Raw genomic sequence first — 27,497 nt, 5'->3', positions numbered from 1 at the left:
GTTAAAACTTTTATGTGACATATTTTATTTATCCTTGTAGGTATATGCAACTTTAATTAACTGATACTGTATTATTTAATTTCACAAACGGCTCTACCGCGATATAGTTTCATTTTTTTTACATTAAATTCCGACGTTTTAGCTGATTTGCACCAAGTCTTTCCGTGTCCACAGCTGAAACTATATCGCGGTAGACCCGTTTGTGTAATTAAATATGTGTACAAAACACGAGAGTTTAAACCAGGGATGTTGCGGATGCCGATTTTTTGACATCCGCGGATACGGATGCGGATGCGGATTTTTAAAGGCTAACATCCGCGGATGCGGATGCGGATGTCAAGATAGGTACATAAAAAACGTCAAATATTACATTTTAGTAATTTTTATTTCAAAAAACCGGCCAAGTGCAAGCCGGACTCGCGTTCCAATGGTTCCGTACATTAAGTCCCACTCACGCTTGACTGCTCATTTCTAATAGGTTTTTTTTTGATTAATGACTAAATTACCTAGCAGTCTAGCACTTACGCCGATGCTAAGACGTTCCTGTACCAACCTGTTCCACATCCGCATCCGCATTAAATCCGCATCGATTTTATGCGGATGCGGATGTTCCGCGGTTGCGGATGCGGATGCGGATATTCGCAAAATCCCTGGTTTAAACTGGTACTCTATTGTCCAACGCTGTGCAGATCCGTGGAGGACGCTCGGGCGCGGCTGGTGGACCTGGAGCGCGCGCTGCGCAGCGAGGAAACTGGCGCCGACCTGCGCAGCTGCAAGCGCCTTCTGACGCACCATCAGGTATTACACGAGTGCATTTATATTAACTACTAGCGACCCGCCCCGGCTTCGCACGGGTTAACTCATTATACATAAACCTTCCTCTTGAATCACTCTATCTATAAAAAAAAGAACGGGTTGCACTCAAGGAGTGCCGGCAGAAGTGAAAACTCAATGACTATTGCAAAATGCACTATGTATAATTGAGGTTAACGCCATCTAGCGTTAGCGCTAATTACTTGAAACCCCTAAGCACATCATATAACTCGAGTACTAACAGTAATGTGACATCACTGTTAGTACTCTAGTTATATTAATACCAGTTAGAACGAAACTCACTAGATGGCATTTAAATCAATAAAGAAAAACCTCAATGACATTACATGTAACAGTTTTTCAATCAGGTCACGTGTCCGTCTTACGGTGTCTCGAGTTTAACATTTTTTCCCCACCTCAAAAAGTGCACAGCGCCGCTAAAGAAGTTTTCACTTCAAAAACCGTATCAAAATCCGTTGCGTAGTTTTAAAGATCTAAGCATACATACAGGCAGACAGACAGCGGAAAGCGACTTTGTTTTATACTATGTAGTGATGGGATTTTCAAGACATTGTCTATTGATATGGGTCGAGGCCCAGACAGACAGGGAAGCGACTTCGTTTTATACTATGTAGTGATTACCTAATAGGTTTGATCCGAGAGTAACTTTTTTTGTATACCAACAACTTTGTCTCAGTTTTAAGCTGTCATTACAATTCATAGCATTTTATTAAAAATGTGTGTACAATAAAGAGTTGTTTTAATGTACAGTATTGATTTCCCTTTTCGGAAATACGTTGAAGCAAATGTACTGCTTCAAGTACCTACTACCTAGATAATAATATTTATTTTAAATTCTTGTTCAGACTTTGGAGCAAGAGCTAACAACGTGGGAACAAAAGGCCACCGTCCTAGCCAGCCAGGGGGCGGACTTGGTGTCCCTGGGGCACTTCGACGCGCCGGCCATCGAGCGCGAGTCCGCGGCGCTGCGCGACGCCGTGCGCGCGCTGCAGCCGCACGCGCAGACTAGGAGGGACAAGCTGACGCAGAGCTTACAGTAAGCAATACATCAGACCAGGCCCCTATTTCACCACGGCGACAGGTGCGACAATTCGACAAATGTCACTGTTGCTGAAGTCACAGGCATCCATGGGCTACGGTTACCGCTTACTATCGGGCGGGCCGTATTCCTGTTCGCCACCATCATTGTATTATTTATAAAAACTTTATTATATCGGCAAAAAACAGGTATTTCTCTTTCGTAGTTTATTATGATGATGACAATTGTCACACGATTTAATAGAAGTTTCGGTAATTCTTGACAGAAAATGAGTTCTGTGTCGGATTTCGTTTTATATTCGCAAAATAAGTACTTATTTATTGGCGATATAATGGAGTTTTTTTTTAATTAATATGTTGGTGCAAACAAGCACACCGCCCGTACGATGATAAGCGGTTACCGTAGTCTATGGAGGCCTGTGACGTCAGTAACAGTGATGTCAACAATTGTCGCACCTGTCACCGTGGTGAAATAGGGTCCAGCTATAATGGTCGCATTTTTATCACTTGTCACGCCATGCGTCACTTTCGCACTTACATATTTGTTAGAACGTGACAGCCATGGTGACAAATGATAAAGCGCCGGCCATCTTAGCCCTACAGAGCTATCTTGTACGTTGTAACCTACCGACCGGCACCGATACACACACCCCTATTTTTTGAATTTGTGCTGGACCTTACACTTACTCAAACAATGAATCTTTGCTAATAGGGAGTATTACTGCAATGTTTTGCCGCCAGAGTGCAGCACTTTAGTAAACCATAGAGTAACTTATACATACCGTACACACCTTAAACTTTTTTTGACAAGTTTTCACAGACAATCAAATATGACATTGATACATTAAGGCGGTTTGTTTACAAAGGGCTTACCGGGAAACGCGAAATCGAAACTGTGCTATTTATCGCTCGAATACGCAAGAGTGATAGAGAGGTTAGATAACAAAATTTCGACTCTCTCGTTTGCGGCAGACCCTTAGATTGTGACTTGTGGTAGTGACGCCCCCTACGCAGAGTTTCGCGTAATATTCCCTATCCATACTATAATATTATAAATGCGAAAGTGTGTCTGTCTGTCTGTTACCTCTTCACGCTTAAACCGCTGAACGGACGGAAGTGTGAGTCCCGGGAAGGACATAGGATAGTTTTTATGTCGGAAGTCATCCCTAAAGAGGGTGAAAAGGGGGTTACAAATGAGAAAATCAATGAAACGCCTGTTAATTGGTGTAAGCAATTAAGCATATTATGCTCCAAAGCATTGTCATTAGTTTTATCCAGGCGCTATACTTACTCTAACTGCTGGAACTAATTCCACGCAGACCAAGTCGCGGGCTAGTAGACACATATTTTAAACTTGAATCATATTCCAGGCTGCACAAGTTCGCCCTGGAGCTGGACGGCGAGCTGGACTGGCTGGCGGAGCGCGCCGCCGCCGCAACGTCGGAGGCCCTCCCGGCCGACCTGCACGCCGCGCAGGCCGCGCAGAAGAAGCACGCCAAACTGCGCGACGAGCTCAAGGGACGCAGGCAGAACATCGAGCGCGTGCTCAAGCACGGCCAGGAGCAACATAGCGATGATGAGAAGGTACAGTCACCACACGGGATTGTTACGCCATTTAGAGTCCTAGCTAAATTGGTTGTCCATACTTACGCTATGCAATGTCCAGTTTAGCTAGAACCCTAAATGGCGTAACAATCACGGAGCGTGATGGTACATACATCAGTTTTAAGGGGTCTATATCTCAAAAGAACGGAATACATAGGTATACAACTCACTAACTATAGTTCGTTTTTTTAGCATTAGAATGCAGGTATTGAAGCACAGTTTAAGATGAGAGATTTGAGAGACTACAAGCGATACAAATGTATTATTGGTCGGCTGTCTCATTCAATACGAATTGTATTAAAGATCCTGGTCACGGCACCACAATTTAAATATCGACTATACCTATCGCTATTACTCTGAAATAATTTAATCATTTTTTCTGTTGTGTTTCTGACAAAATACCTAGCCGGGGAGAGTGAAAGCCAGTTGATTAACCCTTAAACGCATGATTTTTTGTATAATAATTTGCTAATAAATTGAAATAGATGGGTAATGTTGTATAGATTGTAGGAAAAATAAAGAAAAAAAACATAGTAAAATATATTGCATATTGAGCCACGGGCCATCAAAAAAATACGATGTAGATCTACATCATAATGCATTTAAACAAGATTAGCAATATTTGATTTCTAATTCAGATCGCAAGGTTGTGCAAGAAGTTGGAGAACACGTACTCCGAAGTGTGCGCGGCGGCTGACGCGCGCGCCGCCCGCCTGGACGCGGCGCTGCGCGCGCAGCAGTTCCTGCACGACGCGCTCGAGGTCGACTCTTGGCTCGCTGATAAGGTATGTTAGGGGTTAGAGGCCTCTAATATCCCCAAGGCTTAGAGGTAGTAGGTATATATTTATGTTTATTGCAAGTGAGGTACAAACACTTTATTGTACAGGACAAGAACAGGTACAGCAGAAATCATTTGTACGTTGATTGCATGTTTTAGAAAGTTAAAAAAAAAAGGTGCTAAACCAAAAAATCAATCATACTTAACTGGGTATGAAAATTACGAAATTTTGTCGCCTATCTTATACTGTTAACAGCTGATTGTTCTAGGTAACATCACTATTGTATTGTTGATATAGTTTGGGCGCTGTTATGTCATGTATAGGGCGACAATTCAGTATAGTATGAAAAAAAGTTTGATAGTGCAATACAAATAAATAAAATATCCTGGTCACGGCACCTATTGAAATTTAATGTATCTTTTTATTGTTTATATCAAAAGTACAAAAATGTATTAATTCCAGGCTGCCGCTTTGTCGTCTGCGGACGTCGGCAGAGACCGCCACCGCGCCACTCAGCTACTCACAAGACACAAGGTAAAGGAACCACATACTCTAAATCACTCAAAAAATCGTCTAAATAAGCAACGAATCAAAGCAACGGATATGATATTCAACTCTATTAATCTGTCAACTCCCACGGCTCATATATGAGCCAGAACGCTTATGGTGACGTCATATCGTGGACAGGTTAACCTGTCAAATCCCACGATATGACGTCACCATAAGCGTTCTGGCTCATATATGAGCCGTGGGAGCTGACAGATTAAAGTTCAAATTTCAACAAATATTTTTTATTACATGCAGGAAGGGTTACTTTAATCATCACTAACTTCTACTTGCAGGCTGTAGAATTAGAGCTGGACACGTACGCCGCCATAATCTCGGAGATGGGCCACTCGGCGGCGTCCATGGCGGCGAGCGGCCACCCGCAGGGCGCGGCGCTGGTGGCGCGGCACCGCGCGCTGGACGACTCGCTGCAGCGCCTGCAGCGGCTGGCGGCGCAGCGGCAGCGGGCGCTCGTTGAGAGCGTGTGCAGGTAATGCTCACTCTCTAGCAGGGATGTTGCGAATATCCGCACCCGCAACCGCAACCGCGCGCTGGACGACGCTGCAACGGCTGCAGCGGCTGGCGGCGCGGCGGCAGCGGGCGCTCGTTGAGAGCGTGTGCAGGTAATGCTCACTCTCTAGCAGGGATGTTGCGAATATCCGCACCCGCATCCGCAACCGCGCGCTGGACGACTCGCTGCAGCGCCTGCAGCGGCTGGCGGCGCGGCGGCAGCGGGCGCTCGTTGAGAGCGTGTGCAGGTAATGCTCACTCTCTAGCAGGGATGTTGCGAATATCCGCACCCGCATCCGCAACCGCGCGCTGGACGACTCGCTGCAGCGCCTGCAGCGGCTGGCGGCGCGGCGGCAGCGGGCGCTCGTTGAGAGCGTGTGCAGGTAATGCTCACTCTCTAGCAGGGATGTTGCGAATATCCGCACCCGCATCCGCAACCGCGCGCTGGACGACTCGCTGCAGCGCCTGCAGCGGCTGGCGGCGCGGCGGCAGCGGGCGCTCGTTGAGAGCGTGTGCAGGTAATGCTCACTCTCTAGCAGGGATGTTGCGAATATCCGCACCCGCATCCGCAACCGCGCGCTGGACGACTCGCTGCAGCGCCTGCAGCGGCTGGCGGCGCGGCGGCAGCGGGCGCTCGTTGAGAGCGTGTGCAGGTAATGCTCACTCTCTAGCAGGGATGTTGCGAATATCCGCACCCGCATCCGCAACCGCGCGCTGGACGACGCTGCAACGGCTGCAGCGGCTGGCGGCGCAGCGGCAGCGGGCGCTCGTTGAGAGCGTGTGCAGGTAATGCTCACTCTAGCAGGGATGTTGCGAATATCCGCACCCGCAACCGCAACCGCGCGCTGGACGACGCTGCAACGGCTGCAGCGGCTGGCGGCGCAGCGGCAGCGGGCGCTCGTTGAGAGCGTGTGCAGGTAATGCTCACTCTAGCAGGGATGTTGCGAATATCCGCACCCGCAACCGCAACCGCGCGCTGGACGACGCTGCAACGGCTGCAGCGGCTGGCGGCGCAGCGGCAGCGGGCGCTCGTTGAGAGCGTGTGCAGGTAATGCTCACTCTAGCAGGGATGTTGCGAATATCCGCACCCGCAACCGCAACCGCGCGCTGGACGACGCTGCAACGGCTGCAGCGGCTGGCGGCGCAGCGGCAGCGGGCGCTCGTTGAGAGCGTGTGCAGGTAATGCTCACTCTAGCAGGGATGTTGCGAATATCCGCACCCGCAACCGCAACCGCGCGCTGGACGACGCTGCAACGGCTGCAGCGGCTGGCGGCGCAGCGGCAGCGGGCGCTCGTTGAGAGCGTGTGCAGGTAATGCTCACTCTAGCAGGGATGTTGCGAATATCCGCACCCGCAACCGCAACCGCGCGCTGGACGACGCTGCAACGGCTGCAGCGGCTGGCGGCGCAGCGGCAGCGGGCGCTCTTTGAGAGCGTGTGCAGGTAATGCTCACTCTCTAGCAGGGATGTTGCGAATATCCGCACCCGCAACCGCAACCGCGCGCTGGACGACGCTGCAACGGCTGCAGCGGCTGGCGGCGCAGCGGCAGCGGGCGCTCGTTGAGAGCGTGTGCAGGTAATGCTCACTCTCTAGCAGGGATGTTGCGAATATCCGCATCCGCAACCGCGGAACTTCCGCATTATTTTCAACATCCGCATAGAATCGATGCGGATTTAATGCGGATGCGGATGTGGAACAGGTCGGTACAGGAACGTCTTAGCATCGGCGTAAGTGCTAGACTGCTAGGCACAGACAAGACATCCTCTAGACTGAGCATAGTAATGCTACCCCCTCTGCCACTTATACGGTAGTTTTACTCCATCTTCGAGTCAATCCCGTGCCGTCATTGGTTCGTGTCTTTGAACGGACCAATCACGGCACGGGATTCGCTCACCTCGTTCCCCGCACCCCCGTATTTTTGGCAGCATCGGTTTCATGAAATAATTGCTCTAAACTCCGTCTAGAGGATTCCTAGTCTATGCTGCTAGGTAATTTAGCCATTAACCAAAAAACCTATTAGAAATGAGCAGTCAAGCGTGAGTGGGACTTAATGTACGGAACTGTTGGAACGCGAATCCGACTCGCGCTTGGCCGGTTTTTTGAAATAAAAATTACTAAAATGTAATATTTGATGTTTTTTATGGTACTATCTTGACATCCGCATCCGCGGATGTGAGCCTTTAAAAATCCACATGTCCAAAAATCGGCATCCGCAACATCCCTGCTCTCTAGTCCTGTGGTTCCTAACCTTTTCAGTCCGGTCATCCCTATGACTAACTAGGGAACCTGATTTTACACCTCCTCCCAATGGTAATAAAAAATAAAACGTGTACGTTTGTTATATTGTTATATTAGGTTAGCTTATTACCCCCGTAAAATACCAGTTTTACCCCCACGGGGGTAATTAACCCCAGGTTAGGAACCACTGCTCTAGTCGAACACAACAGGTCAGATAGAATCTAAGGCTACTCCTCGATTCAATGAGTCTCTACTGAGTTAAACTCTGCAGTGAGTTTACCGCACTTGAAAGCGTGTGCGTGTATCAATTGATGATTTCGTAGATGGTGGCAAGTAGGCATTCTACACGTAAACACTTACTACGCGGTAGTCTGTAAAGTACTCCGCAACATACATTTAGTAATGTAGTTGCACTCGTACGCACGTAACGTTTATTGACCGAAGCGTAAGCGAAGGTCTACGTTTTGACTCGGGCATTTTGCTTTTGTATGTCCGGATGTTCTCCTCTACAGGTCACAATTCTCAACCGATTCTTGTGAAATTTTGTGACCAGATTCTATGAGTAATTTTTTTTTTTGTCGATCCCGTTTTTGGAAATTCTCAAAAATGGAGGAGTTGTGATACCTCGCGCTTAAACAAATAGTCGTATCGATATCATAAGAGTATTTTCTTTTTGAGACATATTTACATAGTAAATGGCAAAAAATGTAGAAAAATTGTATTGCTGGTTTAGGCGGTATTTAGATATTTAGTTTGTACTCGAGAATGAGTAGCCGAATTTCGTCAGCTTAGCTAAGAACTATCATGGCGCATTTTGTAAACAGTCGCTTTTTTTTGTTTGCACACAGAAAGTCTGGGTTCGATCCCCAGTAAAACATAAGTTTTTGTATTTTTTTTTTCACTTAAACTTCGTTTTTATTTAATAAATTAAAATCTTTGTATTGTTGATTGATCCAACCGCTGTGTGGCGCTGTCATCGTGCACGGTTCCAACAGAGCCACTAGTAGTAGCATGTTGTAAACCATTTTCTGATTGGTATGATGTGTTGCAGACACGAGTACCTGGCGGAAAGCGCGGAGCTGGAGGGTTGGATCCAGGAGCAGTTCGCGGCGGCCGCCAGCGAGGACTACGGCCAGGACTACGAGCATCTACTAGTTAGTATCCGCTTCATTAGGGTTCCGTAGCCAAATGGCAAAAAACGGAACCCTTATAGATTCGTCATGTCTGTCTGTCTGTCCGTCCGTATGTCACAGTCACTTTTCTCCGAAACTATAAGAACTATACTGTTGAAACTTGGTAAGTAGATGTATTCTGTGAACCGCATTAAGATTTTCACACAAAAATAGAAAAAAAACAATAAATTTTTGGGGTTCCCTATACTTAGAACTGAAACTCAAATTTTTTTTTTCATCTAATCTATACGTGTGTGGTATCTATGGATAGGTCTTCAAAAATGATATTGAGGTTTCTAATATCATTTTTTTCTAAACTGAATAGTTTGCGCGAGAGACACTTCCAAAGTAGTAAAATTTGTGTCCCCCCCCCTGTAACTTCTAAAATAACAGAATGATAAAACTAAAAAAAATATATGATGTACATTACCGTGTAAACTTCCACCGAAAATTGGTTTGAACGAGATCGAGTAAGTAGTTTTTTTTTTATACGTCATAAATCGCCTAAATACGGAACCCTTCATGGGCGAGTCCGACTCGCACTTGGCCGCTTTTTTTTTTGTTAGCCTGGTTTAGTGTGTAAAGGCCTCCCCTCCCTTCCTCCACTCAACCCTGTCGTTTGCATTTTCCCGCCAATCCGGATAAAATGCGTCCAAGTCGCCCGCGTCTTTGGTCTGCCTGAACCCTGACCTGCACCATCGATGGTGTTCCGTGGGTCCCACTCGGTAACCATTTTGGCCCACCTTTCAGGGTGCATGCGGCAGACATGTCCCGCCCAGTCCCCCTTAAGCTTAGCGGTCTTAGCACCTACATCTACATCTCGAGTTCTGGAGCGCAGTTCCGTGTTTCTGATTCGATCAGTTCTGCGAACACCTAGTATACTGCGCTCCATCGCTCGCTGGCATACCTTGACTTTGGACTTTAGAGCCTTCCGTACTTAAAAAGAAAAAAACGGAACCCTTATAGATCACTCGTCGGTCTGTCCGTCTGTCACAGCCTATTTTCTCGGAAACTACCGGACCAATTAAATTGAAATTTGGTACATTAGTGACCCAAAGATCCGAATGAAGAACCGAATCTTCGGTCGGACACTACTCTTCAAATGATAGAGAAACCTTTAGTTAAATACGGTATTTTCTATTCCTACACGTACATCTCTCTAGGTACGATATTTGGTTAAATGGAGCTGCCGATGAGTACCATAAATTGCGTTTTAGACTGTTTTATGAAGTCCGCTCTTTTGCTTATGATTCTTCTATTATGTTACCAAATATTTACTTTTCATTTACAAAAGCCCAGACATTGAAATGAGACAGTCCTTTGACAAACTTTAACAAGTATTAAATTTTCAGATATGCTACCAGTTTGAAGTGAGTGAAGGGTTACCACCTGTCCAATTTCTTAATGTCAGTGCGTCTCACTCTCTCATTCAAGCATGTGTGAGTGAGACGCACTGACATTAAGAAATTGGACAGGTGGTAACCCTTCACTCACTTCAAACTGGTAGCATATCTGAAAATTGAATACTTGTTAAAGTTTATCAAAGGACTGTCTCATTTCAAACATAGAGAGAATCAATACTATATTTGTCTTACACTATAGTTCGTTTTTTAGCATTAGAAATAAGGTAAACAATCTTGATGTGTCTTTTAATTGAAAAACACATTTTAAACGGCAAATATGTAACAATTATGAATCTAATACGATCATTTATATTCTTCTGCTTTCATAAGTAATAGTTTTTGATTTTTAAAAAGCGTTTTTCAATTAAAAGACATGTCAAGATCGCTTACCTTCTTGCAAGTTCTTTCTAATGCTAAAAAAAACGAACTATAGTACTAGCACCCAAAAGAAAAGGATGAGTATAGTTTTCCTGCTTCTTACTGACTGACAAATTGGTTTGACCGACTATGTTTTCGCCACCAGATCCTGCGCTCCAAGTTCGAGGAGCTGCGGCACCGCGTGGAGTCTGGCGCGGAGCGGTTCAGCCAGTGCGAGGAGCTCGCCAAGAAACTGCTCGCCTCCGAGAGCCCCTACATCGCGGACATCGAGCACAGGCAGGAGGCGCTGGGGTAAACGACACTATATATTTACTAGCTTTTATTTAACCTTGTCCACGCCGTGTCAAACACAAAAGCTGTCACTCAGACGCCACATCATTGAAGTGTCAAAACTGAAGTTGAACTTTATGTATATGCACGTAGGTCGATGTTGCTCTGTGGTCTGTGGCGTTGAACCTACGGTTCGGATATATCGGTCATTGGCGTCAAAAAGGTTAACTTGCCCTGTTAGTATATGAGGAGTGTCTTTTCAAAAGGGTTTATTTTTTTCTTAGCGGTACTTCTAGAGAGAACCTTGCTCAAGAAAACTTAAGGTCCAATTTAGAAATAGATTCCCAGAAAAAATAAACCCTTTTGAAAAGACACTCCTCATATATGTTTTTAAGATAAAGGACTATGCGTCAAAATGGTCCATACATCAATAGAAATAAGAGTTAGGTCATTAGATAGGCAAACCATTAGGTGGCAATAATGAGTGTGTTCCCACAGCGAGTCCTGGCAGCGCCTGGTGGAGCAGATCCGGTCGCGCGGCACCCGCCTGCACGCCGCCGGGGAGATCCACCGCTTCCACCGCGACGTCGCCGAGCTGCTAGCCCGCGCTGCCGACAAGAGAGCTCAGCTGTCCACCCCTGAGCCACCGAGGGACCTGCCGGCTGCCGCGGCCTTGCTGAGGGCGCATGATGCCGCCGAGAACGACTTACTGGCTATAGATGCTCAAGTGCAGGTCAGTACCGAACTGGCTGCTGATAAGAGAGCTCAGCTGTCCACCCCTGAGCCACCGAGGGACCTGCCGGCTGCTGCGGCCTTGCTGAGGGCTCATGATGCCGCTGAGAACGACTTACTGGCTATAGATGCTCAAGTGCAGGTCAGTACCGAACTGTTAGTTATAGCTGCTGATAAGAGAGCTCAGCTGTCCACCCCTGAGCCACCGAGGGACCTGCCGGCCGCTGCGGCCTTGCTGAGGGCGCATGATGCCGCCGAGAACGACTTACTGGCTATAGATGCTCAAGTGCAGGTCAGTACCGAACTGTTAGCTATAGCTGCTGATAAGAGAGCTCAGCTGTCCACCCCTGAGCCACCGAGGGACCTACCGGCTGCTGCAGCGTTGTTGAGAGCATATGATGCCGCTGAGAATAACTTATTGGGTATAGATGTTCAAGGTAAAACTCCTTTCTGGAACTAATTTGGGTATCGAGATAGGTACATTCTAAATCGCCCATGTGACTGAGATGAGAGCGTATAACTCCCTAGTAATCAGAATAGCCAAGAGAGCTTCTTTCACTTCTACATTTAATTATATCTCTTATTCTTAACAATATGTTTTGAGGCCAGGTCAATCGACGTATATTTCATCTAAACTACTTATATATATCCAAATGTATTATTTTTTCCTACAGGTCCTTCAGGAAGAGGGTCTGCGCCTCCAACGCCTATGTCCCGGCGGCAACGTGCAACAGATCGCGTTGCAGCAACAAGCTTTAACCGACGCGTGGAACATGTTGCGCGCTGCCGCCGACGCTCGGCGCGCGACGCTGCAACAGTATCTGTCGTTACAACAATTTAGGCAGCAGGTACGTCATGCGTTATAGTAACAGTTGCTGTAACGCACTGTAGTCTGTTACATTGTTGAAATTAGTAAATTTCAATTTCAAGTTCTCGGTCGTAGTTTCCCATCGCTTTACTTCAAATCTGTTTCAATTCGTCTTTTAGCCTTTTTGTCTTTTAACATAGATCTCGGAATCTGGTGTAACGGAAACACTTCTAATGTGAAGGGTGACTATTAATATCATATTCAAAATTGCTACTAGAGTCCCAATTTTAGATTTAGAATCTGCGTTTTATATGCATTTAAAGTAAATAGTATAAAGGTCAAATAACAAGATGCGTTCTCGTCATATACGTTTCGAGCGGGCGGGGGGAGTACGTATCGAAATACCTTAAGTGATGGTATAAGAACGTATATTATCTAAACGCCTGCGTATATACATGGTAGGTTGCGCCGACACAAGCGATATGCGTTTATGTCGCAGGAAACTAGTGATGGGTAGGACATCAATTTAAAATGAGTTTGTACGAGTACCTCATTTACTAAAATGAGGTGTTACAATGTCTTACTTCAAATGAGGTGAGGTACTAGCATATTTTCAGCGTCGACTATTCCATTAATTCCAACGGCGACAAAAATATTTAATGTATATATATACATATTTATGTATTCATCACTTCCTTTATAAATAAATAAATAGTAACATTTAATTGGAGTGCAATTCTGGAGGTTAAGAATAGAACTTTTAGGAGAAAGATAATTTTAGAATCAAGTAAAATGAATAGAGGAGTGAAGTAAGACATTTTTGCGGTACGAAGTACTGCAACAAATTAACAAAATGAGTGGTACAAATGAGGTGCCTCACGAGTGAGCGACTCAACACTACAGGAAACCAAAGAGTTGCCGGTAAACACTGAAAGTGTCTAATTGTGATATGACACAGGTGCGGTCGCTGGTGTCGTGGTCGGGGTCGCTGCGCGCGGCGCTGGCGCAGGCGCCGCGCGTGCGCGACGCGGTCACCGCGCAGGCCGCGCGCGCCGAGCACGCCGCCGTGCGCGCAGAACTAGACGCGAGAGATGACAGCTTCCGCGACGCGCTCGGCGCGGGACAGCAGCTGATGCGCGACCACCATCCTAGCGAGCAGGTATGTACTATAGGCTATTGGGCGTTTTCTAAAATAAATATTTTGACGACCGGTCTGGCCTAGTGGGTAGTGACCCTGCCTGTGAAGCCGCGGTCCTGGGTTCGAATCCCAGTAAGGGCATTTATTTGTGTGATGAGCACAGATATTTGTTCCTGAGTCATGGTTGTTTTCTATGTATTTAAGTATTTGTATATTATATATATCGTTGTCTGAGTACCCACAACACAAGCTTTCTTGAGCTTACCGTGGGGCTTAGTCAATTTGTGTAATAATGTCCTATAATATTTATTTATTTATTATTTTATTTATTTAATATTGAAAACCTGATTCTTTCAAATCTGGACGTTCTTGGGCTCATTTTACTCAGAATCGACAGCATTCTCCGTCCCGCCATTAAAAAAAAGATGTTCCAAAGTGTCGATTCAATTACGTCACGTTTTAGTATGAAAAAATTTTTCACTTGTATGTGCGTGACGTAGTGGAACGTACAATTTTCATACAAATTTTTGGGACATTTTATTTTATCATCAGAATTAAATATGCTAGTGATTCTGAGTTGAAAGAACCCAATTATTAATGGTATCAATCGATCAGGTTTGTTTTTAGGATCAAATGTCTATATGGGACCCGTTGCATTAAAGCGGCGGTCGGCGACGAGCGGCCCGCGAGCCTCTCTGGCTATATTGTACGCGATATTGACAAACTACGATGTCCGATATGGTCATAAATATTAACAAAGTGCGGCCCGCGTCAACTTTGTTAACTACGATGTGGCCCCCGGCTGCTAAAAGGTTGCCGACCGCTGCATTGGAGCAATACAAAAGTCAGAAATGATAGTCAAAGTCCGACAGGCGTCCTTCACTCGCGAAACGCTCCTAACTAAACGATAAGTGAACGTGACGTCGCGATCCCTGAGAGCCCAGAATATAGGCAAAATAAGTAAATTGTGTTGTTGTCGGTAAAATATTGCGTTAATATACATCGTTCCTTTCGAAGCGCAATCACTCAAAATGTTGTTGACCGACTAAAGCTTTGAATTCCTCCGAAAGCGGTGCCGTCGTATAGCGGCTGCAAAAAACGGCCGTCTTTACGGTGACGACATGTGGAAAGTACCACGGCGTCATAACACACCGTCAGCCACTAAGGTCGAAGCGGCAAATTTGAAAAATGTATGCGCCAAGGGATATCGTCCCATAGAAAATTTGAATTTCGCGACTTTTTCTACTGACAAGATTTGCTTGACCATCTATAATTTACTTGAAATATCATCAGAAGAGGAAAATAATCGTAGTACGGAATCATTTATTCAAATCTCGTGTCATTTATTCAAAATGACGTCACCGCTATCTAATAAAACGTTCACGAAACTATCGACACCGTCATGGCGGCCGTCATGCAAATGACGGCACCGCTTTTTTACGTTACGTTGACAATCAACGCCGTCTAGGAAACAGCGCCATCTTGTTTACATAGACAACGTTCTAGTGACGTCATTCACCGCTATATAGCGGCCGTCATATGACGGCACAGTTTTCGGAGGAATCCAAAGCTTAAAGCGTCACTAGAACGTTGTCTATGTAAACAAGATGGCGCGGTTTCCTAGGCGGCGTTACGTTACGTTGATTGTCAACGTAACGTAAGCTGACGGCCGTCATGACGGCGTCGATAGTTTCGTGAACGTTTTATTAGATAGCGGTGACGCCATTTTGAATAAATGACACGAGATTTGAATAAATGATTCCGTACTACGATTATTTTCCTCTTCTGATGATATTTCATCCTCCAAGTAAATTATAGATGATCAAGCAAATCTTGTCAGTAGGAAAAGGCGCGAAATTCAAATTTTCTATGGGACGTTATCCCATCGCGCCTACATTTTTCAAATTTCCCGCTTTGACCTTGGTGGATGACGGTGTGTTATGACGCCGTGGTACTTTCCACATGTCGCCACCGTAAAGACGGCCGTCTTTTGCGGCCGCTATATGACGGCACCGTTTTCGGAGGAATCCAAAGCTTAAGTGAACATGACGTCGCGATCCCTGAGAGCCCAGAGTATAGACAAAATAAGGAAATTGAATTTTTGCCGGTGAAATATAGCTAAATTGTTTGTTCCATACTTTCGCTATGGCATGTCCAATTTAGCTAGAACCCTAAATGACATAACAATCACGGAGCGGAACTGTACATCGTTCCTTTCAAGCCGCGATAACTCAAAATGTTGCCAGATACTAGACACATTATTTCCGTGTACCCTTCATATAGAAGTATAAACCGACTTGATGATACACAGGAGATCGAGGAGCAGTGCGCAGCCCTAGTGGAGGAGCGGGCGAAGCTCCACGGCGCGTGGGCGGCGCGCCAGGTGGCGCTCGACCAGCTGATCGACCTGCACTGCTTCCTGCGCGACGCCAAGCAGCTGCACGCACACAGCGCGGCGCAGGAGGCTGCTCTCAGTGAGTACAGGCGCCGTCAGATATATCGGAGCGGGCAGGCGCTCACAAACATCTGAACACGGCAGGTGGCGCTCGACCAGCTGATCGACCTGCACTGCTTCCTGCGCGACGCCAAGCAGCTGCACGCACACAGCGCGGCGCAGGAGGCTGCTCTCAGTGAGTACAGGCGCCGTCAGATATATCGGAGCGGGCAGGCGCTCACAAACATCTGAACACGGCAGGTGGCGCTCGACCAGCTGATCGACCTGCACTGCTTCCTGCGCGACGCCAAGCAGCTGCACGCACACAGCGCGGCGCAGGAGGCTGCTCTCAGTGAGTACAGGCGCCGTCAGATATATCGGAGCGGGCAGGCGCTCACAAACATCTGAACACGGCAGGTGGCGCTCGACCAGCTGATCGACCTGCACTGCTTCCTGCGCGACGCCAAGCAGCTGCACGCACACAGCGCGGCGCAGGAGGCTGCTCTCAGTGAGTACAGGCGCCGTCAGATATATCGGAGCGGGCAGGCGCTCACAAACATCTGAACACGGCAGGTGGCGCTCGACCAGCTGATCGACCTGCACTGCTTCCTGCGCGACGCCAAGCAGCTGCACGCACACAGCGCGGCGCAGGAGGCTGCTCTCAGTGAGTACAGGCGCCGTCAGATATATCGGAGCGGGCAGGCGCTCACAAACATCTGAACACGGCAGGTGGCGCTCGACCAGCTGATCGACCTGCACTGCTTCCTGCGCGACGCCAAGCAGCTGCACGCACACAGCGCGGCGCAGGAGGCTGCTCTCAGTGAGTACAGGCGCCGTCAGATATATCGGAGCGGGCAGGCGCTCACAAACATCTGAACACGGCAGGTGGCGCTCGACCAGCTGATCGACCTGCACTGCTTCCTGCGCGACGCCAAGCAGCTGCACGCACACAGCGCGGCGCAGGAGGCTGCTCTCAGTGAGTACAGGCGCCGTCAGATATATCGGAGCGGGCAGGCGCTCACAAACATCTGAACACGGCAGGTGGCGCTCGACCAGCTGATCGACCTGCACTGCTTCCTGCGCGACGCCAAGCAGCTGCACGCACACAGCGCGGCGCAGGAGGCTGCTCTCAGTGAGTACAGGCGCCGTCAGATATATCGGAGCGGGCAGGCGCTCACAAACATCTGAACACGGCAGGTGGCGCTCGACCAGCTGATCGACCTGCACTGCTTCCTGCGCGACGCCAAGCAGCTGCACGCACACAGCGCGGCGCAGGAGGCTGCTCTCAGTGAGTACAGGCGCCGTCAGATATATCGGAGCGGTCAGGCGCTCACAAACATCTGAACACGGCAGGTGGCGCTCGACCAGCTGATCGACCTGCACTGCTTCCTGCGCGACGCCAAGCAGCTGCACGCACACAGCGCGGCGCAGGAGGCTGCTCTCAGTGAGTACAGGCGCCGTCAGATATATCGGAGCGGGCAGGCGCTCACAAACATCTGAACACGGCAGGTGGCGCTCGACCAGCTGATCGACCTGCACTGCTTCCTGCGCGACGCCAAGCAGCTGCACGCACACAGCGCGGCGCAGGAGGCTGCTCTCAGTGAGTACAGGCGCCGTCAGATATATCGGAGCGGGCAGGCGCTCACAAACATCTGAACACGGCAGGTGGCGCTCGACCAGCTGATCGACCTGCACTGCTTCCTGCGCGACGCCAAGCAGCTGCACGCACACAGCGCGGCGCAGGAGGCTGCTCTCAGTGAGTACAGGCGCCGTCAGATATATCGGAGCGGGCAGGCGCTCACAAACATCTGAACACGGCAGGTGGCGCTCGACCAGCTGATCGACCTGCACTGCTTCCTGCGCGACGCCAAGCAGCTGCACGCACACAGCGCGGCGCAGGAGGCTGCTCTCAGTGAGTACAGGCGCCGTCAGATATATCGGAGCGGGCAGGCGCTCACAAACATCTGAACACGGCAGGTGGCGCTCGACCAGCTGATCGACCTGCACTGCTTCCTGCGCGACGCCAAGCAGCTGCACGCACACAGCGCGGCGCAGGAGGCTGCTCTCAGTGAGTACAGGCGCCGTCAGATATATCGGAGCGGGCAGGCGCTCACAAACATCTGAACACGGCAGGTGGCGCTCGACCAGCTGATCGACCTGCACTGCTTCCTGCGCGACGCCAAGCAGCTGCACGCACACAGCGCGGCGCAGGAGGCTGCTCTCAGTGAGTACAGGCGCCGTCAGATATATCGGAGCGGGCAGGCGCTCACAAACATCTGAACACGGCAGGTGGCGCTCGACCAGCTGATCGACCTGCACTGCTTCCTGCGCGACGCCAAGCAGCTGCACGCACACAGCGCGGCGCAGGAGGCTGCTCTCAGTGAGTACAGGCGCCGTCAGATATATCGGAGCGGGCAGGCGCTCACAAACATCTGAACACGGCAGGTGGCGCTCGACCAGCTGATCGACCTGCACTGCTTCCTGCGCGACGCCAAGCAGCTGCACGCACACAGCGCGGCGCAGGAGGCTGCTCTCAGTGAGTACAGGCGCCGTCAGATATATCGGAGCGGGCAGGCGCTCACAAACATCTGAACACGGCAGGTGGCGCTCGACCAGCTGATCGACCTGCACTGCTTCCTGCGCGACGCCAAGCAGCTGCACGCACACAGCGCGGCGCAGGAGGCTGCTCTCAGTGAGTACAGGCGCCGTCAGATATATCGGAGCGGGCAGGCGCTCACAAACATCTGAACACGGCAGGTGGCGCTCGACCAGCTGATCGACCTGCACTGCTTCCTGCGCGACGCCAAGCAGCTGCACGCACACAGCGCGGCGCAGGAGGCTGCTCTCAGTGAGTACAGGCGCCGTCAGATATATCGGAGCGGGCAGGCGCTCACAAACATCTGAACACGGCAGGTGGCGCTCGACCAGCTGATCGACCTGCACTGCTTCCTGCGCGACGCCAAGCAGCTGCACGCACACAGCGCGGCGCAGGAGGCTGCTCTCAGTGAGTACAGGCGCCGTCAGATATATCGGAGCGGGCAGGCGCTCACAAACATCTGAACACGGCAGGTGGCGCTCGACCAGCTGATCGACCTGCACTGCTTCCTGCGCGACGCCAAGCAGCTGCACGCACACAGCGCGGCGCAGGAGGCTGCTCTTAGTGAGTACAGGCGCCGTCAGATATATCGGAGCGGGCAGGCGCTCACAAACATCTGAACACGGCAGGTGGCGCTCGACCAGCTGATCGACCTGCACTGCTTCCTGCGCGACGCCAAGCAGCTGCACGCACACAGCGCGGCGCAGGAGGCTGCTCTCAGTGAGTACAGGCGCCGTCAGATATATCGGAGCGGGCAGGCGCTCACAAACATCTGAACACGGCAGGTGGCGCTCGACCAGCTGATCGACCTGCACTGCTTCCTGCGCGACGCCAAGCAGCTGCACGCACACAGCGCGGCGCAGGAGGCTGCTCTCAGTGAGTACAGGCGCCGTCAGATATATCGGAGCGGGCAGGCGCTCACAAACATCTGAACACGGCAGGTGGCGCTCGACCAGCTGATCGACCTGCACTGCTTCCTGCGCGACGCCAAGCAGCTGCACGCACACAGCGCGGCGCAGGAGGCTGCTCTCAGTGAGTACAGGCGCCGTCAGATATATCGGAGCGGTCAGGCGCTCACAAACATCTGAACACGGCAGGTGGCGCTCGACCAGCTGATCGACCTGCACTGCTTCCTGCGCGACGCCAAGCAGCTGCACGCACACAGCGCGGCGCAGGAGGCTGCTCTTAGTGAGTACAGGCGCCGTCAGATATATCGGAGCGGGCAGGCGCTCACAAACATCTGAACACGGCAGGTGGCGCTCGACCAGCTGATCGACCTGCACTGCTTCCTGCGCGACGCCAAGCAGCTGCACGCACACAGCGCGGCGCAGGAGGCTGCTCTCAGTGAGTACAGGCGCCGTCAGATATATCGGAGCGGGCAGGCGCTCACAAACATCTGAACACGGCAGGTGGCGCTCGACCAGCTGATCGACCTGCACTGCTTCCTGCGCGACGCCAAGCAGCTGCACGCACACAGCGCGGCGCAGGAGGCTGCTCTCAGTGAGTACAGGCGCCGTCAGATATATCGGAGCGGGCAGGCGCTCACAAACATCTGAACACGGCAGGTGGCGCTCGACCAGCTGATCGACCTGCACTGCTTCCTGCGCGACGCCAAGCAGCTGCACGCACACAGCGCGGCGCAGGAGGCTGCTCTTAGTGAGTACAGGCGCCGTCAGATATATCGGAGCGGGCAGGCGCTCACAAACATCTGAACACGGCAGGTGGCGCTCGACCAGCTGATCGACCTGCACTGCTTCCTGCGCGACGCCAAGCAGCTGCACGCACACAGCGCGGCGCAGGAGGCTGCTCTCAGTGAGTACAGGCGCCGTCAGATATATCGGAGCGGTCAGGCGCTCACAAACATCTGAACACGCGTCTGTTTTATGGTTTAAGACATTTATTTCTCATAAGATTTACTTAAATCGCTCACTGAGAAAACAATAATTTTGCTTAAATCTAAATAGGAGAGGGTAGCATGCAAAAACATTGTGCATGTTATATTAATGTATGTATGTATTGCAGGCACGGAGATATCCCCAACGTGTAGCGTGGAGGAGGTGGACAACATTCTGAAGAAACACGAAGCCTTCGAGAAGCTACTGGCCACCCAGGTACGCCATTTTAGATTGCTGACTGATGATGATGTATAATTCCTTTATTTGAAAAGAGACTAGGTAGGTGGGTAAAGAGACTATAGGTAGGTAGGTAAATTAAGAATAAATACAAATACAAAATTATTTATTTGTCCAACATAGGTAATTCAGTGTTACAGTTCAGTCAGTTTCACTATGAGGCGCCTCACGGCATACAAATTTTGAGAGCAGGCATGTCAAAATACAATAGGTATTTACATAAATTATTTTACAAGTCCTTATCATCTAAATAAATCTTTTATTGAACTATAAATAAACTTAAAAAATAAACTAATATTAAAACAAAACCTAGCTCAACCTACGGGGTCTATATTATATGTACGATTACCTCCTATATCGCCGGCACTTGGGAGTGTGCCCACAAGACTGCCTGCATTTCCTCGCTGGATGCATTGACTTATATCTCAGGACTGGCCTTACGGGCAATAAGAATGGTGCCAGTATAGCGGTGTGACACCGCTACAACGCGATTCGTTGATGAGTTCGCATCACGCGCGCGATTGGTCGCAACTAGTTGCGTTAGACTGCACGTTTGGCTCGAATTCGTGAGTGACACCGCTGAACTAGTACCATTGTTAGTGCCCGTGAGGCCCGTCCTGAGATATACGTCAATGGCTGGATGGCAATGCCAATGCGCTGAGCGAGGAACGAGCCAGCCCTGCGGTCACCAGTGGAACGAATGAGAAGATATTTTAATTTTTTTTAAGTTTCAGTGCCTCCGGCCCCCAAGGACCTATCGTGTAAAATGCCTTACAAAATGCAATACTTCCAGGACGAGAAGCTAACGACCCTGAACAGCCACGGAGACAAGCTGCTGCAGCAGAACCACGTGGAGAGCCAGAAGATCGCCGACGAGCTGCGCGCCATCAACGAGAGGAGGCAGAAGGTATACCACTTCCAGGACGAGACGCTGACGACCCTGAACAGCCACGGAGACAAGCTGCTGCAGCAGAACCGCGTGGAGAGCCAGAAGATCGCCGACGAGCTGCGCGCCATCAACGAGAGGAGGCAGAAGGTATACCACTTCCAGGACGAGACGCTGACGACCCTGAACAGCCACGGAGACAAGCTGCTGCAGCAGAACCACGTGGAGAGCCAGAAGATCGCCCACGAGCTGCGCGCCATCAACGAGAGGAGACAGAAGGTATACCACTTTTATTTCACTTGCATATTTTTACTGTGTTTATCTGTTATGGAACCCATGTCCGGGGTGTCGTAAGAGGCGACTAAGTCCACAAACGAAGCAGTAAGTTATTTCGTCACAGGGGAGATGGTACTCTTAGCAATGTTTTGCAATCCATCTAGGAGAAGGATACTCCAAAATAAAACCCGGAAAGGAGTTTCCGTAAGGCGCGAGTAGGGTCCAACCTGAAATAAGCGGCACACGTATTGGCTCGCCTTTCCTGTGGGATATGACAGTGAAGCCGTGAGGGTAATACAGGTGCTGGGCATCCCTGCGTTTCCTTAATTCCGTCCCAGGCGGTGTAATGTCTAATGTCTTACACCATAAATCGTCTGCAATAGACGCTAAGGCCAATGATGATCCGGGGTAGAACTTGAGATCAGAACTAGAGATAGTCAGTTGCATCTTATTTTCACTTAAGTATTCCATCTCTTAAAGTTTTATGGCATTTTAATTTGGAGTTAAATTTCAGCCAGATAACTACGAATCGAATTTCAGCAACATACAGACTAACGTTGAATTTTCAGCGATATTTTCTCTTTGTTATACTTTACATATCAGGCGTTAGTTTTGATCGTTAATTTAATTCGTTACGTTCACAATAGTTTTGCATTTAACCCATGCTGCATGTAATAAAAAATATTTGTTTAAATCTGAACTTTAATAGCTGTCAATAGAGTTGAATATCATATCCACCATATATAGCTTTGTATGCTGTAATGGGTTAACCCCTCAACTCTCGGCGTTGCTGCAAAAGGTGCAGAATTTGTTATTGGTATTGTAACATGTCCAATAATGTACTGTTGTGTGTGTAGTTGTACGAGGCAGCGGCTGCACGCCACAAGCTACTGCTCCGGACACGTGCGCGCGCGCAGTTCGCGCGGGACGCTGCCGAAACGCGAGGCTGGCTCGCTGACAAGCTGGCCAAACTACACAATGATCACCAGCAAGGTATACTGACTAAACATGTTCAAACCTGAACGTTATAATAAAGTGTTACGTGAGTTAACCGTAAAATTTGTTTAATATTAAAAATCTTCGGACGGAATGGAGATTTAATCTGTGCCAAGAAAAAAAACTTTGAAATGTTAAAATATTTTTTAACATGCCAGTTTATTGCATTTTCTCGTTCACACCGCTTGATAAACATCTGAATTATGCCACAGAATAAATAATAATACTAGGTACAGAATATTCACTCTCTAACAAAACGCGTCTATTACGGCAGATATGTCCGCTAGGTGGCGCAAGCGCGAGCAGGCGTCCATTCTGTACCGGCGCGCGACAACTACTATGGCTAGACACCAAGATTAGTGTGGGTCGCAATGGTCGTATGTACTTGTAGGTACTTGTAGCGACGCGACGAAATCGCGGAGTGAGCCAAGGCTGATTATGGATAGAAAAAAACAAATTTATTTTGGTCCAAAAAAATATCTACATTTCGTCTAAGACATGGCTAAAATGTTCAAAAATATCGAAGCTAAAACTTTGTAACACAAACACCCTGTGCAACATACTCCATAAATCTTTATTATTCGATAACTGAAACTCAAAAACTATCGGAAACTAAAACCTAAACGAGCGCAACACTTCACAACGGTTCACTGACCTTTCCCGACATTTCCAGGCGAAGTAACCGACCTGGAAGACAAGATCAAGAAGCTCCAGAAGCACCAGGCCTTCACGGCCGAGCTGGCCGCCAACCGCGCGCGCCTCCAGGAGATCCAGGCCTTGGCCGAACAGCTGCGGCCTGACGAGGAGGTGGAGAAGCAGATGGCGCAGCTGAAGGAAGACTGGGGGAAGCTGGAAAAGGCTACGGAGGAGAGAGGTGAGTGCAGACTACCAGGTTCAGGTGGAACAACCGCGCGTGTGCAGGAGATCCAGGCCCTGGCCGAGCAGCTGCGGCCTGACGAGGAGGTGAAGCAGATGGCGCAGCTGAAGGAAGACTGGGGGAAGCTGGAGGAGGCTACGGAGGAGAGAGGTGAGTGCAGACTACCAGGTCCAGGTGGAACAACCGCGCGTGTGCAGGAGATCCAGGCCTTGGCTGAACAGCTGCGGCCTGATGAGGAGGTGGAGAAAGACACAGCTGAGTGGTGAGGTGAGTGGAGTCTACCAGGTCCAGGTGGACCAACCGCGCGTGTGCAGGAGATCCAGGCCTTGGCTGAACAGCTGCGGCCTGACGAGGAGGTGGAGAAGCAGATGGCGCAGCTGAAGGAAGACTGGGGGAAGCTGGAGAAGGCTACGGAGGAGAGAGGTGAGTGCAGACTACCAGGTCCAGGTGGGACAACCGCGCGTGTGCAGGAGATCCAGGCCTTGGCTGAACAGCTGCGGCCTGACGAGGAGGTGGAGAAGCAGATGGCGCAGCTGAAGGAAGACTGGGGGAAGCTGGAGAAGGCTACGGAGGAGAGAGGTGAGTGCAGACTACCAGGTGCCAATTTCACATCGGTGACAGGTGCGACAATTGTAAAACATCACTGTTGCAGATGTCACAGGCATCCGTGGGCTACGGTTACCGCTTACCATCGGGCGGGCCGTATTCCTGTTTGCCACCATCATTGTATTATTAAAAAAACTTTATTATATCGGAAGAAACAGATAAGTATTTCTCTTTTACGAAGTTTCTGACAATTGTCACAAGATTTAAAAGAATTTTCGGTAATTCTTGACAGGAAATTAGTTCTGTGTCGGAATTTCGTGACAATTGTCGTGTTTCCTGTGACAAATGTCATCGCAAGGGTTACGCAAAACCTTAACAAATTACACACCTAAACCTTCATCAAGAATCACACTATTAACAGTTTAAACCGCATGAAAATCCGTTCGACAGTTTTTGTGCTCATCGCAAACATATTTATACACAAACAGACGCAGCGAGGGACTTTGTTTTATAAGATGTGTAATAACAAGTGATTGTGTGTTCAGGGCGCGGTCTCGAAGAGGCACAGGACATCTTGGAGTTCAACCAGCATCTGGACAAGATCGAGGCATGGATCCGCGACAAGGAGATGATGGTACGTCTGGCTGTCAACATTACTTCAACGCTCCACGTAGAGTGCCTGGATATGATTCTATAACTAGACTAATCTCAATAAGACCTAGCTTCCTCTCTCTAAATTAAAAGAGAGATAACAGTCGCTTCAGTAATACCAAAAATTTTGGAAGATTTTCGATTTTTGTGGCGAGATTTCTAATGCCTGGGCCACACTAACGAGATTAGGATAGAATAGAAATCATTTATTCAGCCAACACATCAATACAAATAACACATATAGCAAATACATACAAAGATAAACAAAGCAGTAGAAATAGAGATGTGAAGCCGAAATGGTTTCCACTCAGCTATGCGGCTGGCACGACTATAGTTCGTTTTTTTAGCATTAGAAAGAAGGTAAGCGATCTTGACATGTCTTTTAATTGAAAAAAGCTTTTTAAAAATCAGTAACTTATACTTATGAAAGGAGAAGAATATAAATGATCGTATTAGATTCATAATTGTTACATATTTGCCGTGACTTATTTTTAAAACATGTTTTTCAATTAAAAGACACATCAAGATTGTTTACCTTTTTTCTAATGCTAAAAAAAACGAACTATAGCGTGGTCAACGGTGCTAGTTTTCCGTGGAGCCAGCGGAGTGTGCGGGACAGCATAGAGTAAGTGTTATGAATAAGGCAGTTTATATTTATCTCATGTGTATTATTATTATTTGTATCTCCGTTATAAAACTCTCGGGTCTTTCGAGCCCGGTCATTTATAAGGCTTGCGTGGGGATATAGATCCAACACGTAGAGGCCATTTGGAGAGATTTGATGTCATGTAGAACGCCTGCTGGAACCCATTCACGGGTACATCAATAGATACCCATGAACCGGTTTCAGCAGGCATTGGAAGCTATTGTAGAGAATATGGACAGAGTGCTGGTCTATGTTTTAAGTTTGGGTGGAAAAAAGACTGGGCTATTGCTAAGAGTTCCGGACACCTGCCATAACATTGCCTTATTATTATTATTATTGGGGTTTTGTGGGCCTTTGAGTGTCGCTTCGACCAAGCTATGATCTCATGTGTATGTGCAGGTGCAAGCTCACGAGTTAGGGCGCGACTACGAGCACTGCTCGGCGCTGGTCCGCAAGCTGGACGACCTCGACTCGGACATGAAGGTGGACGAGCAGCGCGTCAAGACCACGTGCGCGCTCGCCGACCGCCTGCTGCGGCAGGTGGGTGCCACTCCTAACACTACGGGCTCTGTAATATGTTGCTACAATCATTGGGTACTTTCCTCTACTTAATAGCACATTATTGCAGAGGCCGGGAAAGGGCAATTCGTGGATGAGTTTCGATTTTGTCGGACGACGCGAAGCGGAGTCCGACAAAGAAGACGAATCCACGAATTGCTATTCCTGCCGAGGCATATATAGTGCTTTTCTCCAAACATGCGAGGAAATAAGGTAAAATAATAATTATTTAAGCATCAAGCATGACTCAAATCGAACCTTCACATCAAAAATGTCAAAAACAATTTCCCTCTAAAATTAATTTTTAAAAGTTAAGGGCACAAAGTTATTCTGCCATTCAGTACATTCAATATTCGTTCATTCAATATAATTGTGCAATATAGTTGGTCAAACCAATTTGTCAGTCAGTAAGAACCAGGAAAACTATACCCATCCTTTTCTTTTGGGTACTAGTACTAGTGTAAGACAAAGATAGTATGATTCTCTCTGTCTATGTTTGAAATGAGAAAGTCCTTTGACAAACTATATAAACTTTATGTACACGGATGAGATCCTTAAAAAAATATAAAAATAATCTTTGATTTTATAAGCAGTATTCGCACGATCATACACGAGCACAACGGTCTTGTAAGAACGAGACAAGTAAGGTCGTTTATCTTACTATCTCACTCTATCCTATAGCTTGAAATGATAGCTGATCGGGTCGTGTAGACGCGGCTCGCGGCTTTAATAATTGGCTGTTTGCGTTTTTTATTTTTAAAAAGTAAAAAACACTACAGTAATAAGTTATTACTGTAGTGTTTTTTTCATTCCCGTCCGCTAGAACAGGACAGCGATAGTTTGATTTTTTTAAATTAGAGTTTGACAATAACGTAGAACTTCCTGTACTATTTTTGCTACAATAAGGTGAACATTTCCGAGCATATTGGAGAAAAATAAATTATTTCACACCGTGCACGAAATAAAGCACCAGATAATTATTACAAAAACATAGATAGGAGTGTTTTGTAAATACTATTTCTATTTAATAAATTGGATTAAAATATAAAAAGTAGGCGGGTTGACCGTGACGTCACTACACACGTTTTCATATAAATTCCATATTAGAAAATCGTTTTGACAGTTCTAAAAAAGAAGCTGATTTGGCTAGTTGGAAAGTAGCCAATTGTACACATCGCGAACATGACTCAGTTAGAGTCAGTTTAGAAAAAGTTTTTTTTAACAAAAAATAAGAAATAATTATCAAACTTGCTTACAAATTTTAACGAGTAGAAACGGACACGCTTCGCTCGCGTTACGCGCTCGCTCGCTCAATTATAAACGCAAAAGTAACTGTTTCTGTTTTCTAATCACTGAACTAATTACAGATGTAGTGCATAATTGTTGTCCATCTAGGAAATGTTCGTATTTGTCATGCTACTTCAGTCAATCTCAATACTTTTTGTACCG

The 27,497-nt window shown here is 48.1% G+C and overlaps 1 protein-coding gene and 1 long non-coding RNA gene across 2 annotated transcripts in view; one reads left to right on the top strand and one right to left on the bottom strand.

Moving 5' to 3' along the window:
* LOC134659633 (uncharacterized) overlaps positions 1-27,497 on the bottom strand; it is a 198,029-nt gene that overhangs the window by 40,215 nt on the left and 130,317 nt on the right. The window lies entirely within an intron of this gene.
* Positions 1-27,497, top strand: part of LOC134659620 (spectrin beta chain) — a 124,063-nt gene that overhangs the window by 44,834 nt on the left and 51,732 nt on the right. The window contains exons 33-50 of the mRNA XM_063515302.1: positions 690-798; positions 1,680-1,870; positions 3,243-3,456; positions 4,116-4,262; positions 4,719-4,790; positions 5,099-5,292; positions 8,601-8,703; positions 10,648-10,793; positions 11,271-11,505; positions 12,179-12,352; positions 13,271-13,471; positions 15,762-15,924; positions 20,503-20,591; positions 21,406-21,519; positions 22,632-22,767; positions 23,444-23,644; positions 24,739-24,827; positions 25,890-26,030. Coding sequence (XP_063371372.1) covers positions 690-798; positions 1,680-1,870; positions 3,243-3,456; positions 4,116-4,262; positions 4,719-4,790; positions 5,099-5,292; positions 8,601-8,703; positions 10,648-10,793; positions 11,271-11,505; positions 12,179-12,352; positions 13,271-13,471; positions 15,762-15,924; positions 20,503-20,591; positions 21,406-21,519; positions 22,632-22,767; positions 23,444-23,644; positions 24,739-24,827; positions 25,890-26,030 — 2,719 coding nt within the window. The remainder of the gene's footprint in view (positions 1-689; positions 799-1,679; positions 1,871-3,242; positions 3,457-4,115; positions 4,263-4,718; positions 4,791-5,098; positions 5,293-8,600; positions 8,704-10,647; positions 10,794-11,270; positions 11,506-12,178; positions 12,353-13,270; positions 13,472-15,761; positions 15,925-20,502; positions 20,592-21,405; positions 21,520-22,631; positions 22,768-23,443; positions 23,645-24,738; positions 24,828-25,889; positions 26,031-27,497) is intronic.

Source organism: Cydia amplana, chromosome 25 (assembly GCF_948474715.1).
Source record: "Cydia amplana chromosome 25, ilCydAmpl1.1, whole genome shotgun sequence".
In the NCBI taxonomy this organism is placed as follows: Eukaryota; Metazoa; Arthropoda; class Insecta; order Lepidoptera; family Tortricidae; genus Cydia; species Cydia amplana.
The sequence above is the reverse complement of the archived record's forward strand: the minus strand, read 5'-3'. Positions and strand labels throughout refer to the sequence as shown.